Source organism: Pholcus phalangioides, unplaced genomic scaffold (genome assembly GCF_987345545.1).
Source record: "Pholcus phalangioides strain wild (caught in Gottingen) unplaced genomic scaffold, Ppha-v1.0 ptg000009l_1, whole genome shotgun sequence".
Classification (NCBI taxonomy): domain Eukaryota; kingdom Metazoa; phylum Arthropoda; class Arachnida; order Araneae; family Pholcidae; genus Pholcus; species Pholcus phalangioides.
Genome location: NW_028301602.1, coordinates 56760110 through 56777202, shown reverse-complemented (window position 1 = coordinate 56777202; position 17093 = coordinate 56760110). Strand labels below are relative to the sequence as shown.

The 17093-nt window shown below is 31.6% G+C and overlaps 2 protein-coding genes across 4 annotated transcripts in view; one reads left to right on the top strand and one right to left on the bottom strand.

Moving 5' to 3' along the window:
• The window catches only part of Dip-C (dipeptidase C), a 39349-nt gene extending 37261 nt beyond the window's left edge, over positions 1-2088 (top strand). For both annotated transcript variants that reach the window (XM_089236601.1, XM_089236600.1), the window contains one exon: positions 158-2088. In XM_089236601.1, coding sequence (XP_089092727.1) covers positions 158-164 — 7 coding nt within the window. In that variant the 3' untranslated portion in view covers positions 165-2088. The remainder of the gene's footprint in view (positions 1-157) is intronic.
• On the bottom strand, positions 409-17071 carry LOC149083350 (queuosine 5'-phosphate N-glycosylase/hydrolase). Of its 2 annotated transcripts, XM_089236603.1 has the most exons (10): positions 16982-17040; positions 13521-13668; positions 12704-12799; positions 9874-10098; positions 8081-8230; positions 7372-7495; positions 6198-6312; positions 1878-1948; positions 1676-1740; positions 409-633 (listed from the first exon to the last, which is right to left on the bottom strand). In XM_089236603.1, the coding sequence occupies exons 3-10, from the start codon at positions 12797-12799 to the stop codon at positions 472-474; spliced, it is 1008 nt and encodes a 335-aa protein (XP_089092729.1). In that variant the 5' UTR covers positions 13521-13668; positions 16982-17040; the 3' UTR covers positions 409-471. The 2 variants fall into 2 exon arrangements, with proteins under 2 accessions (XP_089092729.1, XP_089092728.1); XM_089236602.1 differs by lacking the exon at positions 13521-13668 and having other exon boundaries at positions 16982-17071.
• Between the last annotated feature and the right edge of the window lie 22 nt (positions 17072-17093).

The window sequence follows — 17093 nt, the reverse complement described above, 5'->3', positions numbered from 1 at the left end:
CTGAATCATTTTTCAATGAGAATCTCAGTCTGTTAAATATTATTTTGATAAATTTTTTGAGATATAAATAATGATTTTGTTACTATAGTGTGAAGAACTTTTTTAATGTGTTCACGGTAAAAGTTTTATTTTAAATTAATTTGAATTTCTGTTTCAGCTTGTAAAACTGTGGAAGATTCAGCAACTGAAAATTGCAAATAAGCGTGTGATTTTTTACAAAATAAACTGAAATTAAGTTTTTTAATCAAACTGTTAAGTTTATGAGAAATTGATGTGAAGTTGATACAAGCAATTTCTTCTGTAAGAATTATATATTGTTTATTTTTTTGAAGTACATTGGTTTTCATTTTTAGGTGTCATTTTTTATCTATAAAATGCTTGGTGTTCATAAAATAATTTATAGAAATATAATATTATGTATATAATTTTACTTTTGAAAAATCCACATTTTTTTTGTCGCAAATCCAAGTATCAATAATAAATGCATCTTGTCTTATGGAAAGGTATACATTCCACTTCATCAGCATGACTTCTTCGGTAATCCCATAAGTAATAATCTGCTAGTACAGCGTTAAATTGAATATCACTGGTTTTTTCTTGTAAAAGTTCATTTTTTACAATCTTACATATCATCTGAAATATAGAAGAATGTAAAATTTTGAATACGTGTGTGTATATGAACAAAAAATCAAAAGTACAATTAAACGAAAAAATACCAGTTGCTTCAAAAACAATGTCTAAGAGGAAGAGATCCTGTTCATTCTGAAAAAAATTCAGCCGAGATAGTTGCACTTCTATCAAAATGAGATGATGATGGGGAGGGGTTGAAAATATATAAATTTTCAAAGCCCCCACCCCCAATCAAAAACAATGCCAATCATCATAATTTGCATCTCTGTTAATTATACAGAGAGGGAAAGAAATTTACTTCATCACACTTTTTTTAGAAAAAGTTTATCAAAGTAAACTTTATTAAGTGTACTTTTAGAATTTTTGATTTAAATGCTGTTTATAATGGTCACTATTTTTTTTTCCGAGATGCCTGAATTTTCATTATTTAAATGTGAGAAAGTTCACTGTGGTCATTTTCCACCTGCTGAAAATTTGAAGAAATACTAAATTAAAAAAGTTATGGCATTTTATAGAAAGTTTAGTAATTTCTCCTATGCCATCTAAAGGATGAATAAAATTTGTGCAGGTCCAAGTGATGCAGTAAAAAAACAATTGTTTGTCTCAACTATCATTCCAACAAATGACTAAGTATAACAACTGAATTTGGTTTTCTTTTACTAATTCATATTTTGCTCCAACTCTTGATTAGGTTAAAACTTTTAATTTCTTTCGCACAACATTTCATGAAACATTCTGTTTATGGACCCAAGTTGTGTTTAGAGCTATTTAGCTCTAATGTAGTTAAATAGCAGTATATTAATACTAAATAAAAAGAAAAGAAGCATCCTAGAAAATGCATTGAAATTTATAGATAAGTCAAGGCTGATTTATACAGTTGTCTGGCTTGTTCATGAGCCATTCAGCATGTAAACAGCAGACTGTCAAACGTCCAGTTCTAAATACCTTATTAACAAATTGCATTTTTCAAATTAGATGCCATTTTTAAATTATAAGTAAAAATTGTGATGCCTATTACGAAACAAAAATTTTATTTCAACTTTACCTCTACAGCCTCTATTGTACACCCTCTGATTTCAACTTCAAGTCTCTCTCCATTCTGCAAATAACCTGGAATAATTGCAAACAGTTACTAATGACACGATAAATGTTAGTGCGAGGCACCAATGAATTATAAAAAACTAAGGCATGTTTTATTTTTATTCTAAAGATCTGAACCTTATTTAGAAAATAATGAAAATGACTACCTGTTCTGAGTTTTTCCATAAGCTCCTGAGAATATTCTAGTGCTCCAAAATATGCCAAAACTTGAGGCACTCTTGGGGATAAAGAAATAGTTTTATAGCATTATAAATGAACAAATATAAGCTCTAAAATAACATTTAAGATGATAATTTACTCACTTCACAAAAAAAGAAAAAAAATGTGCGCGCACACACACACACACACACACACACACACAAAACAACAATATTTAAAATACAGGCCAGGCACTCTCTAAAACATCAAAAATTGTAACATATATTGCAGAACAAACTCGGGAAGAACATTAAGAAAAGAAGGGGGAAAAAGGAACTCTTTTGTGTAGAAAACACTATTACCAGAGTTTTTATAGCAGAACAGTTAGGTTAGGCTGCATTCATAATGAAGCGAAGAGGTACGAGTTCCAAGAAAATTGCTACTAGGAAGAACAAAATGTGTAGTGGTGGAGGAAGATATGTCCACACATAGTAGAAGAGGAGGAGGATAGAGAAATTGGCCGGAGGGGTTCTGAAATGTAAGGGTTTGATGATGATCCCTCTGCAGAAGAGGGAAAGAAAAAAAGGAGAAACAGACCAATAGCACATACCAAAAACCAGCAGATTGAGGTGAAAACAAGCACTTTTGTTCAACTTCCACACCTTGTTGAGTGGCCTTTCTCTTCTTTGCCTTGCTGCTTGAGCTTGTATGATGTAGAACAAAACAATACAATTGTTTTGTCACTAGTCTCTATTATGTACTCTAGTACCTCATGGTCGGGTCATTCCATGTCAAATTACCCAGCCATGACACCCATAGTCTCAGATTACAATGATTTTTTTTTCATTTGTTGCATTTACCATCTTTATTAACCGTGTGAAATATTATTTGCATATCTCTAAAACTTTTTGAGAAAAAAAATGTTGAACTTTATCAAAAACTGATGCAGATGACTTTTCCAGGGGTTAATTTTTAAGCAGCATTGTTTGATAAAATAAATCATAACTTTTTCAATTTTCAATATATTCAAATGAAATTTTCACTAAAGTGTTCACAAAAACATAAACAATATGAAAAAAATAATTCATACACTTACATTTGAAATTTACATGCAAAAAAATTGTGTAAACTTTGTTTTTGTGGAATTTTTTGTTAGAAAAAAATTTGGTAAACAGCAGTTACAAAAACAACTTTTATTTTAAATTTCTCCTAAATATATGAAGTAAAATACTGGAGGAAAAAAATAATGATTTTTTGACCTTTAATATGTTTATTCTGGCTCACAACACAAAATTCATTGAAATAAGACTGGATCGCTCCGATTTCGAATCATTCAACTAGATACTGAAATGCAACCCATCATCCCGGATTCCAATTATTATTTTTTGTTTATTGCTTCTACCATCCTTGTTGACCATGCAAATCTCAAAAACTTTTTGAGAAAAAAATGTTTTCTAACCCCATGAATGACGTGTCTAAGGCTAACCATTCAAGCAATATTATTTATGAAAATATATCATAACTTTGCAGATTTTCAATACATTCAAAAGAAATTTTCACTAAAATGCTCACAAAAAAAAGCAGATTATGAATAGAAAAAATGTAAACCTTGGAGGAAAAAAGTCATTTAAATTTCATTTTTTTATTTTGGACACAATTTTTTAAACACTTTTTTTGGATGCACAGCATGAATTTTCAATTTTTTTTAAAATTTAATCCTATTAATATATTAAGAAGACTGTAGAAAAGTAAACATTATTTTGACAGTTAATACATTTGAGTAACAAAACGCAATTGTACTTATATGACTACATTAATTATATTTGTACATTTTGACTTAATATAATGATTCATGCTTAGTAAAAAGAAATTTTTATTTTATTTTTCATGTATGCTTATACATTTATTACAGTATTCACTAAATTAAGTTTCATGAGTGGTTAATGCAATAATTCAAAACAATTAAAAAATTTTAAATTCAAGGATTAAATGAATTCATGAAATAATTAGAAATGTTAATGTAAGTTGGTGTAAAAAAAGGTTTTTGATGAATAAAATGGTTTTTTAAATTAAGTGTTCAGATTCTTAGTGTTCAAATTCCAAATAATTTATTTCACTTTTAATTGATTTATAAATATCTCTTATGATGCAACAAAGGCGAACTTTTGCAATCTGATATATTTTTGCGTAAAGAATTATTTTGTATTTGATAAATCCAGATAATATTAATCATATATATATAGATGTATTTTTGAAGTTTTTTAACATGCTTAATTATAAAGTTATTTTACCGCAACAGTGTTAAATTTTTTTTTAATTACTTTGATTTTTACAGCATATATTTTAATAAACATATATTTAATGTGTATGATAAATATCAAATGGTTATACTTGTGTGGCAAAAAATTCTACATTATAATATTTAACACAGGCCTCTATATATTTTTCCCAAGAAATAATTTAAAATTGCTGATAAAAAGCCAGAATGTGAGGCATTAAATCACAAAGAATGAAATAATTATCAGCAACAACCAAATTGTTGTAGCTGAGGCAGATGGAAGAGAGTAGAATTGAAAACCTAATGTATATAATGCCTGGTGGTGATATATTAGATGTGATGTTTCTTGTTGTGATGATAGTATAAAATAATAGCTTCTGTGAAGATATAAACTATGGCACACTGGTCTTTGTCCTTCAGAGGGCAGCTGGTGTCTTATTTAATTATAAGACTCTCATTCCAGGAGGTGATGATAAAGTCACTGCTGCTGGTTCATTGAGGAAACTAAAACAAAAGTGTTAGAACTAGACAACTGCCCCCCCCCCCATCAAATAGTGCAAGCAAGTCTCAAGTCTCAATTATGATCTTGCTGAAGACAGAATGTGCTCCATAAAGTAGCCTACTCCAGGGTTAGCAGGTTTTTCTTATGATAACACAATTTCTATTTGAGCTAAATATTTTATATCATCATTTTGGAATTCAAAGTAAAATGTCAGAAAAGACACTTCAAATTTATAGTGTTGGAAAAGAAACTGGATCTGACTGTCATAAAAAGTGTTATGCAAAAGCGTAAAATCTGTTACCCATTAGATCATTAGACCCATCAGACATCAATCTTTTGATCTTGAGGAGTGTAGAAAGTTCTGAACATTTATCTACTGTGTGTGCATCATAGAGCTTTTTTCTCAAAGTTTATGAAATATATCCGAAAGCATGCTTTAATCCTTTAAAATGTCATAAGAAAAAGATAACAAAAGGTTTAAGGATAGTAAACTTGTATTTTTCCATGTATAAATGAAATAAATGGTTGCACAAAATCAATTCCAGGGCAAAAAATATGCCATGCCTGTAGGGATAGTGAATATAAACATCAATAAATTAGGTGAAGAAACTGAATACTGTGAAGAGATGAACAGTGATAGTAATGTAGAGAAGTGACTTGGAAAAATGTCAATTACTAAACAAGAAGCACTTGAAGAAATAAATTAATCTCTACAGAACATAGAAGAGTCACCAATTAAACTTCATAGGGTAGCTCCACAGTGCAAGTCAAACAATGCCAAAAAAAAAAGTTGAATCTGCTTGTAACACTTTAAAATCAAAGGTTTGTAAAGTTTTTGAAGAAGAATTACAAGAAAATGAATCTCAAAGCACACTTAATGAAGATGTTAAACAGAAAGCAAATGATATGATTGTTTTGATAATAACAGCTAAAAATATTGTGGAAATAATGTTTCTATCCATGAAATATCACGGATCATTACCTACTACTTTCACTCCCAATGAGCCCCCCCCCCCCCAACTCATTGCCTATTCATGCCATCTCACAGAGATACATCAATTGACTACTTTTATGATTAGCTATATCAATGAAGTCATAGCTATGTTTTTTGTTAGGAAATGCAATGATTATGAACTGCTGCACCACAGAGGTTAAAAAAGTTTCTCACATAAAAATTGAAAAATAACAAATACTATTATATTTGGTATGAATGTATTGTTTTAAATCATGGGTTTAGTTGGGGGGTATATATTGCTAAAAACACCTTTATACAAATATTCACATAAGTTTGCACCCCAAAATTATTTCTTAATGTACTAAGTTGAGAGCCACGCGATAAAAGTTAAAATCATTCAATGGATGATTTTGAAGCAGTTTAGTTGTAGTATACTGAATAGCACATGAGTTAAAGTGCGGAAGTTAGAAGTTACTGTAATAACATCTCCATGGTAAAAATTTCAGCACCTCTTTTCCCAGAAAAAAACACTGCCTGTAATACATATTCATAAATTTATATAGCCAATAAGACAACACATTCAGCTGTTTTACCTATAATCAGCAAATATTGTTACTGTGTCTATGTCATGGAAATTCCCATATCCTTGACCTTCGAAGCAAGCCCAAATATCTGACACCAAGATTTGTGCTCGCTTGTATAATGCCACTAAAAAATTAGAAAATAAATTTAGTCTTGATTTAAGGGTTAAAAATGTATTTAAACAAGGGTTGAATTAAAATTTGAAATTTTTTAATTGAAATGTTTAGAAATATTTGTCACATCAATGCACAGTGGTATCTCGGTTAACGAATGCCTCACTTATGAATTTTTCTGATAATAAAGACTTTCTTAAATTTTTCTGCCCTGGCTAATAGACATTGTAGTTGATAAGGACCCCTTGCATTAACAAAACAGCCCTGTATTCAGGAAATTTTCCTGCTAATAAAAATGAATCCAATGAGTTAATGTTAATTGAACATGATTCATTAATTTACACCCTTGAATTGTTTTTGGATATACCTCTTTCCCTTTCAGAAAGATTTCGAGTCATTTCATGTGAAATGAATGATTAAGCTAAGAGAAAATGCATTTGAAAAAAAGGAGGAAAAAACCTGACTTCAGTATGGTTTTAGTACATATAGTAAGACTTAATACCAAATTGAACTATGGCTCATGAACCTGACTGCATAGCATTATATAGCGTGAAATAAAAAGTTCAGGTTATCATCTTATAAAGTCGGCAACCAATTGTGCAGTTTATCTCAGCCCTATGTCAATATTTTTATTTTTTACAGTGCTTTTTATTGATTTATGAAGCTTTAAATTTTTGGTCACACCAAAAATTTAAGGTATATATATATCTTAAATTGATATATATCTTAAATTGATGATATATATATGATATATATCATCATTCTATAATGATGATATATATCATCATTATAGAATGAATTGATTTCATTCTATAATGAAATCAATGATTTTCCACATTGAGATATTACCATTACACATTGAGATATACCTATGGAAAATCCCGTTTCAGCTTATGAATGTGATTTCAGAGCAAATTATGTTCGTTAGCTAAGGTGTCACTGTACATAATTTGAAAAAGTATTATCCATAATGATTTTGGCGCTAACATTTTGAAAATTAATTGAGGTACAAAAATTCATTGAATTATTTCTTTATGATCAACAAAATTAATGATTCCTACATGCTTTTTACCTCTATGCCCTTCTATAATAGCTTCATCTCTGTATGAAGGAAAATTTTCAACAACCAGCTGAATGAGCTTCTGGGCACTATTTTCACAAAGAGCAATAGCATTTTTAAATGAACCACCAAATTTCTGTGAAAATGAAACAAAATATAATTTTGGTACAAATAATGCTCAAAATTAATTTCTCTGAAGAAACATTGAAAAAAGTTTTATATAGAGAATATAAAATTGAACCCATTACAATTTTTAAAAAAAATGATTTCACTAAATCTATTACCAACTACAATGAAAAACAAGAGAAATGGGTGGGGTTGCATGGGTTCTAACTTTTATAACATCCTTCACGGACATCCTCATATACATATGAGAGTTTCATTCATCATTGATGACATCATGAGAAATACAAGATGCATTTCATAAGTAAAATCATAAAAAATCAAGAAATATAGGTACAGTAAAAAAATCTTTTTCAAAGCACAGTCAAACATGGTTACAATAACCTCTGTTGTAATGACACTTTCAGCTATATTGTCAGTAATTAGTATTCTAGACCGATTCCCGTAGACAATAATGTTAATAATAACATTTGAAAACACTGATAAGTTACATAAATCCGGAATACAATTTATGCGTTATACCATACAAGTATGTGCACCCAAAATGTTTTGACTGAATAAATAAAATTATCTCTTATCGTATCTTAAAATGACCTACTTTGAGTAGACAGGTACCAGTTTCATTTAGGATCATTTGCCTTTCTTTCATCAGTGGCATTTCGGTATTTGTTTCTGAGCGAAAAATATTCTTCAATGTCTTCAACGAAACAGTGGCAAAAAATTCAGCAGAAAGTATTGGATAACCTTCCTGCAAAGACAATGATGGTTTTATTTTATTAACTCTCATAAGAGAAGTACAAATACAAGGCCACAACCTGCAAAATGCCTAAAGAGGTGGCTGAGAAAGACGTTCATAACAAATATGAATGTTATATATTTCAAAAATACAGCTTACAATATTACAAATACAATATACAAATATACAATTAAAAATACAATCATAAAAACTAGGCTATATATACATGATAAAATGTTATACAATGCTTGTAAAAAATATTAATTTGTCAGCTTCTTTTCTTATACTATTGGTGAATGGAACAAACTCCCAAGCTCTATTGTCGAATCCCCCACTATCAGTAGTTTTTGTCCAATATCAAACAATATCTTTGTCATTTTCAATAGCATCCTCTTGTGTAGGCCTCAGGGCCAACAATATTGTATAAATAAATAAATTATGGTTGTCTCATTCTAAGTATGGATAGGTTCTCGATTTATCCCAACATGTTTATCGTATTTCTTTTTAAACAGGTCGATCATGTTAAAATTCACGACCCCTGGGGAGGGGGGGGGGGCAAGCTCTTTATTCTATTTATCAACAACTCTATTGGAGAAAAACTCCATGCGACACAAAAGCCTAAAATTGTCCCTTACCAATTGATACTTTTATTCTAAGTTCTTGATTAACTTCAAGCAGATAGAGATGTTCGGCTTAAACATGAGTTAGGACATTAATCTGAGAAATTCCCCACTTTCCTGGCCTGATAGGAGGACAGCACCACTGTACAGTTGTACAACACCATTGACTAAGTACAGCGCACAGGCTTATAAAAGTTACATGTACCAAGTCGGTACCACCAATTCATACTGGTGTCCCCTTGTCAAAGCAGTCGATGCATTAATAATTCATGGTCCATCCTGTTTAAAATTTTGAAGACTTCAGTCATATTCCCCCCCCCCTGACACCTGTTTTCATTCGATGTAAGCATATTCAAAAAATGAAGTCACTCTTCATAACTCAAGCTCTGACAAGGACAAGCAGGATCAGCCCCGACAAGTGCCAACAAGGACAAGCATAGCTCTTCTCTGCACCCCTTCAACTAAGTCTATGTCCCTCTGTAGGTATGGTCTCCAAAACCTTACAGCATACTCCAGTCCAGGACGAACTAAGCTTTGGAAAAGCGGAAAAAATGACTCAATGTTCAGAAAACCTAAGCCGCTCATCAATGGGAATTCCCAAATTAGTGACCCTAGTTGCATCTGAGATAGTTCCACCATTCAACTCGTAAGAGAAACATAGGTTGTTTAGAATTTTAAAAATTTTCACTTTTAAAATTTTATATAGCAAAATACACACACAAAATTACCAGAACGTGATATTTTCCTATCCCATACAAACTGAACAGGGAGCATTCCTTTTAAATTTCAGTTATTTCACCGAACCACAAGATACTATATAAAAAATTTCTTTTTCTAGTATCCTCTGCACCTTAATCACAATTCTCGACAATGCTTTAGAGTTTTCTCATGAATAGTGAGAACCCCTTTTCAAAAGGGGGGGGGGGGGTTTCAAGGTTGATTTCCACGTTTCTTAACAAAATGAACATATGCGAAAGGTTAGGCTTAAGCTTTTTTACGCATTTATTCAGAAAATAAAAAATATATACCACTTACTTTCAAAGCTCTGTTAACACCTGCACAAAGAGACCAATATCCAGTATATTGGTTTCCATTATATTCTATTTTATGCTGTTGAAGCTCTTCTGCCCAGAAAGAGAAATTTAATGTGTCGATGAAAAATATCCATTCAACTGACACATCATCCATTGTTTTTGGGTGAAGTTCATGCATTTTCCATCTTTTTATATCATATTTATTTCCCCCAAATTCCTTTTTCATCTAAAAAATCAATAAAAAAAAACTAACACAAATTTCAATCTACATATTTTATGCTACCAAATGTTATTCATTTCACATATAAATTTATTATGTATCGAATATAGATTAACAAGACTTCATTCACTTGTCAAAAAAGACAAATGTTTGTAGGTCATTTTCACAAAATTGGTTCCCCAACAGGTTACATTAAACATATTTGGCACAGAATGTTTTTTTTTGTCACTTTCTATTTATACAGTTTCTGACAAGTTGCTACTCTATTTATAATTATTCATCAATGGATTTTTAAAATTAGCTTGAACAAATTTTCACCTTCTTTGATAATCTCTTCACTTTTCAGAGGTACTTTGAATTTATATGTGTACGTCATTTTAAATGATTCTTTTTTTTTCAAGTTAAGACCTGAGATGCAAGTATGTGTACTCAAATTGCCCTAGTAAGGATATCGACCCAAAGCAATTGGATGATTAATTAATTTTCTTATTTTTAAAGGTCATTTTGACATACAATAAACACAAATCAATCAAAAATAATTTTTTTAAGTGTCAGTTTTGGCTCAGGTGTGAAGAAAATAAAACAAAAATATATTCTTATTTCCAATAATATATATTTTTTAAATATTTAAAATAATAAAAAAAAAGATGAAATATGAAAGTATACTGATCCTAAAAATATTCAAACTTTGTGTTAAAAAGGTTGAGAAGAATGTAATAAAATCATCACTTGAACTTTCCTTTAAATCAATTAAAATTGTAAAAATTAATTTACAAATTAGAAGGAAAAAAAGATGCATTTTCATTAAATGTTTTTCTTCTGCTCTTTTTTTTGAGAGAAATAGGCAATAGAAAACTATTTTCACTTCACCTCATGTTTCAGTTCTGAGACTTCTATTATTTCTGAAAGCACATATTTTCAACATGCTTAGTTTTTTATCAGTATTGTAAAACGTAAAAATGTCTTTCTCCTGACATTAGGTAACCAGAAAAAGGTTAAATCACAAGTTCGCAGGATAAAAGTAAATCCAAACTTCTTGGTTGCAACATTAAGTTGCAGTAATGTTTCATCTGAAAATTTTGCTTTGAAAAAGTGCCTCTCATGTTTTAGCAAAATGAAGAAAAATGAAAAATCTGTTATCCCTTATGAAACTGACCAAAAAGGAGCAAGAAACACAAAGTAATAATAATAATAATAAAATAAAAACACAATTGAAAAAATTTCAGAATTGCAGTGCATGTCAAAAATGAAGATGAGCAATCAAAATAGATAAGGAACATGTTGCAAGTGTCATAATAAATAATGTAAATGTTGTAAATATTAACTGCTGAAATAAGCAAAATGCCACATCAGATTTACACATACATCTCTTAACATCGTTAAAATTTTTCATTATGAATTTTCAAAAAACTTCGCTGCTGACTATATTTCATTTATGGAAGAGTAGATGACTTTGCTTAATAATACTCGAAAAATCATCAATGAATAAGGCAAATATCAGAAAATACTTTTAATATTTCCTGGTATTTGCCTTATTCGTTGACAATATTTTGAGTATACTTCATTTATCAGCAGGAAAATAAATAGTGTTCCTAAGAATTTTTGGTTTTTGACTGACACACATTTATTTTTGATAACTTTATTTTTATTTCTTGTCCAATTTCATGAGAATAACCCTTATATCGCAGCTATAAAAATATGCTATTGTTTGCAGCAGTGATCTTAATTTGATGGTCAGTAAAAATCTCGCTCAAATGATGTAGTCACTAAATTGCTACAAGACGAGTGGGATTTTTTTTAAACTCCTCATTTGAGTGATTTTGATATAGTCATCTATGATTTTCATACTAACTAGGAAAATTGAGTGGATGTCAATGCAGAGCTCTGTCTCAAAACTGATACTGTAGCAACATGTATCAAATTTTCTAATAAAGGAGCAGTAGATGTTACTTTCTGAAAATTGTAACTTTATAACATTGGGTTCAATAAATGAAATACTATATACATTTATTTCATTTATTCTGTCAGAGCATATGCAGGGAAGAAGAGTGTGCACATCTTTAAGTTGGTAAAAAATGTTTTACAAAATTTAAAGTATCAAAAGAAAAATATCTTAAAATTTTTCTAAAATCTTTTCTTTTTCAATTTATAATTGTTTTTGAATATTAGCAACTAATAATTTTTCCAGGAGGAGATTTCAGGCACTCCATCCCCCTCAAAAGTAGGTCTCCATAAGCTTTGCAAGTAGAATTGTAACAATTCAACTTGATGAATCAATATCAATACATCATATAGGTATAAATTTTTCATGTATAAGATTTTGGTAAGAAAAATTATAATATAATGATGATAAAATTTGAACTTTATAGATTTCATTAATCTCTGAATAAATCACACTTTACTTCAGCATACAGTAAAGGTCTGTTTTAACGTGAGCTTGTAATAGAGGAAAATGTTGTTGTAATGGAATAAAATTTTTATAAGCAACGTTTCTCTCTCGCTAATTCATACATGGCAAATCATGTCACACACACACAGAGAAAGAGATCCTTATTATAAACTGTGCATGTTATATTAGACATAATTTTTTAAATTTAACAATAGTTGATACCATATCTGCAACTTTTTTAACCCCATGTTCAGAAATCTTAACATCTTTTGCTAGATTAGCTATCAGTAAAGCAGCTTCTCGTGGTTGCAAAGCCATCTGGAAATTGAAAAATTATACTTTATAAATACAATGTAAACTTTAAATGAATCATAATCATTCCCTGACACAATGTACAAGGCAGCATATCAACATGTAGGGAAACTGAAAACAAAAATTGATAAAAGGATGAAATAACAACAAATTGAAAACTTGTGCAGTACTGACACAAAAACATTTTATTTTGAATTTTTGTATAGTGAAACCTTGCTACAATGATATTATTTTTAGTCTCCTTTGTAAATGCCTATCGTTAAACTGCTGCCTCTCGATATAATGATAATCTGTCTACAACAATACTTTTTCTTTGATCCCCCGGAGTATAATTATATCAAGGTTTCACTGTAATTAAAAATGAGTTATGAAACATGTACTCTTTCTTTGTATAGAACATATACAGTAAATTAAAAATAATGGACCAATAAAATTCTAATAAAGTGGTCAGCAGCGTTTTTTTTTTTGAAAAAAATCCACAAAGATCTTGTGTTCAACGTGAAATTTTCTTTTTGAGACATGGAAGAGACTCATGAAAGTAAATTAAAAGCTATTTTTTATTCTTATAGAGATAAAACAGGGTTATAAATAACCTGGGAGGGCTCTGAGGTTGGGTGGAGACTATATAAGAGATAAAGAACTTCTGATATTAATTAAATATGGATCACCCCATCACTTATGAATTTTTTTTTTGCATGGCTAGAAAAATATTAAACAAATCACTAACCACTCCAAGGCAGTGAGATTAACATTGTGTAGAGCAGTCCTTCATAGTATCTGTGCATGGAGTAATACTGGTCTGCGGCGCATGTTGCATGGCAGTGACACATGATTGAACTAGGGTGGGACAAACACTCAGAAATATACAAGCCCGACTGAAAATAACACAGGACTGAATCAGTATTTATGTTTTATGTACCAGCATTGGGCATGTGGTTAAAAATATATATGCCAGGTCAAAGATGTCATATATTTCTAAAATACAGCATCTAATTAAATATTCAAATCAATTCAAATATGTATGAATTCAGGCCCATAGCAAGAAATTTTGTTCGAAGGAGGGGAAGACAAAAGTGGTCGAATTTGACTGTCTTTCCCCCCTTTTTTCAGTCATTTTCTCGCATTTTGGGGGAAGGGACCAGACCCCCAAAATCCCATCTCTTGCTATGGCCTTGTATGAATTCGCATCATCATCATACCCACCCAGCTTTCATCACATGTCCCCCGCCTTTCAAGTCTATCTCCACCTATGGGCATATCAGGCAATGGATGTTTAGGCCTGTATCAAACACAGATGTGTTGAAGAACATGTACATTATTTCATGCTTTAAGAGTTGAATCAGGGAAGGGGGCATTCAAGTAAATGTGGCAGCACCAAACATAAGTATGGCATATGGTTATGTGGGAGCCTTAAGGCTTGCTTACATGAGTTGTGATAAGTAGTTAACTAAATTTTAAGTCATCAAATGCTCAAAAAACTCTCCCTATGTAAGTAATAAAATAGTGAAATGCTCATTTGAAAATAAAAGACTATGCCCAGTGTTGCATAGTGCCTACTTAATTGAAAAAAATAGATCGGTTCCTACTATTTAACAATTAAATAACTTGTCAACTAAGCCCATGTAAATGGCCCTTAACATCTACATACATTTCAAAGTACTTGATGACTTAAAATTTAATTAAGTACTTAACTCTTATAAACGAGCCTTTGTGAGAAAGATGGTTAGCAAAATTCTCGTCTGAAACCAGCAACATCATTGTTATCCTACAACATGGGTGATTTATCAATATGGACATTCAAATGGTAGACCTTTCAACCCCCAAGCCACAGATTTTTTTTCAAACCGCTGTATTCAAAAATGGTGAACAGGTGGCAGAGAGTTTTTGAAAAAGGAAATATAATCATTATTACCACTGAAGCTAGTGTTACAAGTAAGTCTTCCTCCAATTTTCATGTCTCGAGAAAAAAAAAATTTTGTTTTTGGAGTACCACAATAATGGTATAAAAATATGTATAAGTACATAATATCCCAGGTGAAGCTGGTGTCTGAAAAATCCCCTATTCTGTTCATTAAACAATGTCATTCAATGACACGATGTCTCACACACACAAAAATAAATAACTGAAGATTATGCAGTAGTGATAAATTATATTTAATGGTGAGACAGCATTTTCTCAGCTCAATATATTAAGGAAATATATTTTCTGGATATTATGCCATGACAAACTCAGAAAGGAAAGCCATCTGATCTCCGACAAGAATCAAACCCAGGTCTTCTTGCAAACTAGGGCAAGCACACTACCATATACACCACTAGAGACATGACCCGCTTTCCTCATTTCATGCAATGTGGCATGAGGGGCTAAAGTGGAGGCATTAGTAGCCTCCCTCAAGTCTTTTTTAAAAACGAAAAGAACAAAAGCATTCACTTGTGAGCTATGACATTGTTTTTTTGTAAATGATTATGACTCTCACCACACTGTTGAATGCCCTTTCTGAATGACCCCCCCCCCCCACACAGTTTTAATTTCTTATAAAATGACCTGGGCTACTCTCAGTTGGGATGGTAGGCGACTTATCCCCAGACGCTTTCGGGAAGGCTACTAATGACTCTATTAAAGCACCTCACATGACAGTGTGTGAAATAAGGGAGACAGTGTCTCTAGTGATGTATATGGTAACAAACTTGCCCAGTTTGCAAGAGGCAGAACAGGTGCTGTATAATCCAGACCGCCAAATCCAATATAATCCAGATCGCCAAGGGCACTACAAGTCGCCAACGTTCTCAGTTATGCCGATCGGGCTCTCACTTGCTTTGCCGGGTTGTCATTGTTCTAGATCGTTCCTCTGTAGCTTCCATTACCCATCCATTATAGATGGCGCTTAAAGCGCGGGCAATTCAAACGGATAACGGCGTTTTTTCCCTTTGTGCAGTAGCGTCGTTGTCTTGGATTATTCCCGATGTGATTACCTTTCGTTAGTTGTTTTTAGCGTGTCTTTTCAAATGTTTGAATAGTCATTTAGTGTTTTTCGTTCCGAGCGTTAGGATTACATTTTCGTCGACCGGTAAGGCTGTATCCTTTTTATTTATTTTTCTTATTAATGTTCGTTATTTTATTTTATTTCCGTTATTTATTTAAAAGAATCTGGATACCCGGAAATAGTCCGGGTTTTCATTTTTTTTTACGTAGAATATGCTTATTTTTACACCATGCATGACCGTTGTTTATTTAAAAGAATCTGGATACCCGGAAATAGTCCGGGTTTTAATTTTTTTATATGTAGAATATGCTTATTTTTACAACACGCATGACCGTTGTTTATTTAAATATACTATTATATTTCATTTGTGTTTCATGATATTTTTCATATTTGAATGGGTTTTTATTATTGTTTTCCATGCTGGTGATTTTTTTTTTCGGTGTCCGCAGTGTCTAACGGCCTTGGCGACTTTTGGTCGGGTCGTCGGACATGTTTGGCGCCGAAAAAAAAAGTCGCCAGAAATCGCCAATCTCTGGATTATACAGCACCTGTTCTCAAGAGGCCCTGGGCTCGATTCCTGGCAGTGAACAGATGACTTTTTCTTTCCAAGTACACATCGGCATAATATCCAGAAAAATGTATTTTTCCTTTATATTTTTTTATAGTTTTTTGTAGCTCGTTTTGAAACATAAATATGTTATTAACATAATGTATGTTATTGCCAAAACCCGAAATTGGCCGATTCACAAACTGCGTTTGGCGACTCTTCGTCGGGCCATCAGACATGTGTGGCCCCAAATAATCGCCAAGTGGCGGACCATACGACAGCTGTTCCACGCGTGTCCGACTTCGGGGCTCTGGCTATCCCTATATATCGATCCCTATGATTCAAGGGTCATCACCACATTGCCTTTTTTTGTTTGTAATAATTATGGGCCAATTATAATTATGATCAGCTATAGCAACCCTAACGATCAAAGTAATCAGAATATCGATATCTTAGGGCTATATAAGGAACAATGCATAGAGGCGGGCTAGTTCGACAAACATACTAACATCAAGACAGCAATATAAATGACTATTATAGCATGTATTGGTAATTCAATAAAACTGCAATCTTATTCAGTTTAACACAAACAAAAAAATTATCAATATAGAAAATATTATAGTCGATAGTATTAATATATTATTAATATTAGTCAACCTTAAAATGCCAAGAAACTTTTCGAAAGCCGGCTCATATCAGGACGGCCTGAACTGAATGTAAACAAAGAGACGAAAATTCTTCACAGACGAATTCTTTACCGCCAATAGAT

Excerpts from the sequence above, each read along its gene's own strand:
- LOC149083350 (XM_089236602.1), bottom strand. The coding sequence starts at position 12,799 with ATGGCTTTGCAACCACGAGAAGCTGCTTTACTGATAGCTAATCTAGCA. Across the intron at positions 10,099-12,703 it reads TTAAAAAAGTTGCAGATATG|ATGAAAAAGGAATTTGGGGG; the intron begins GTATCAACTATT and ends TTGATTTTTTAG. Across the intron at positions 7,496-8,080 it reads CTGGTACCTGTCTACTCAAA|AAATTTGGTGGTTCATTTAA; the intron begins GTAGGTCATTTT and ends TCATTTTCACAG.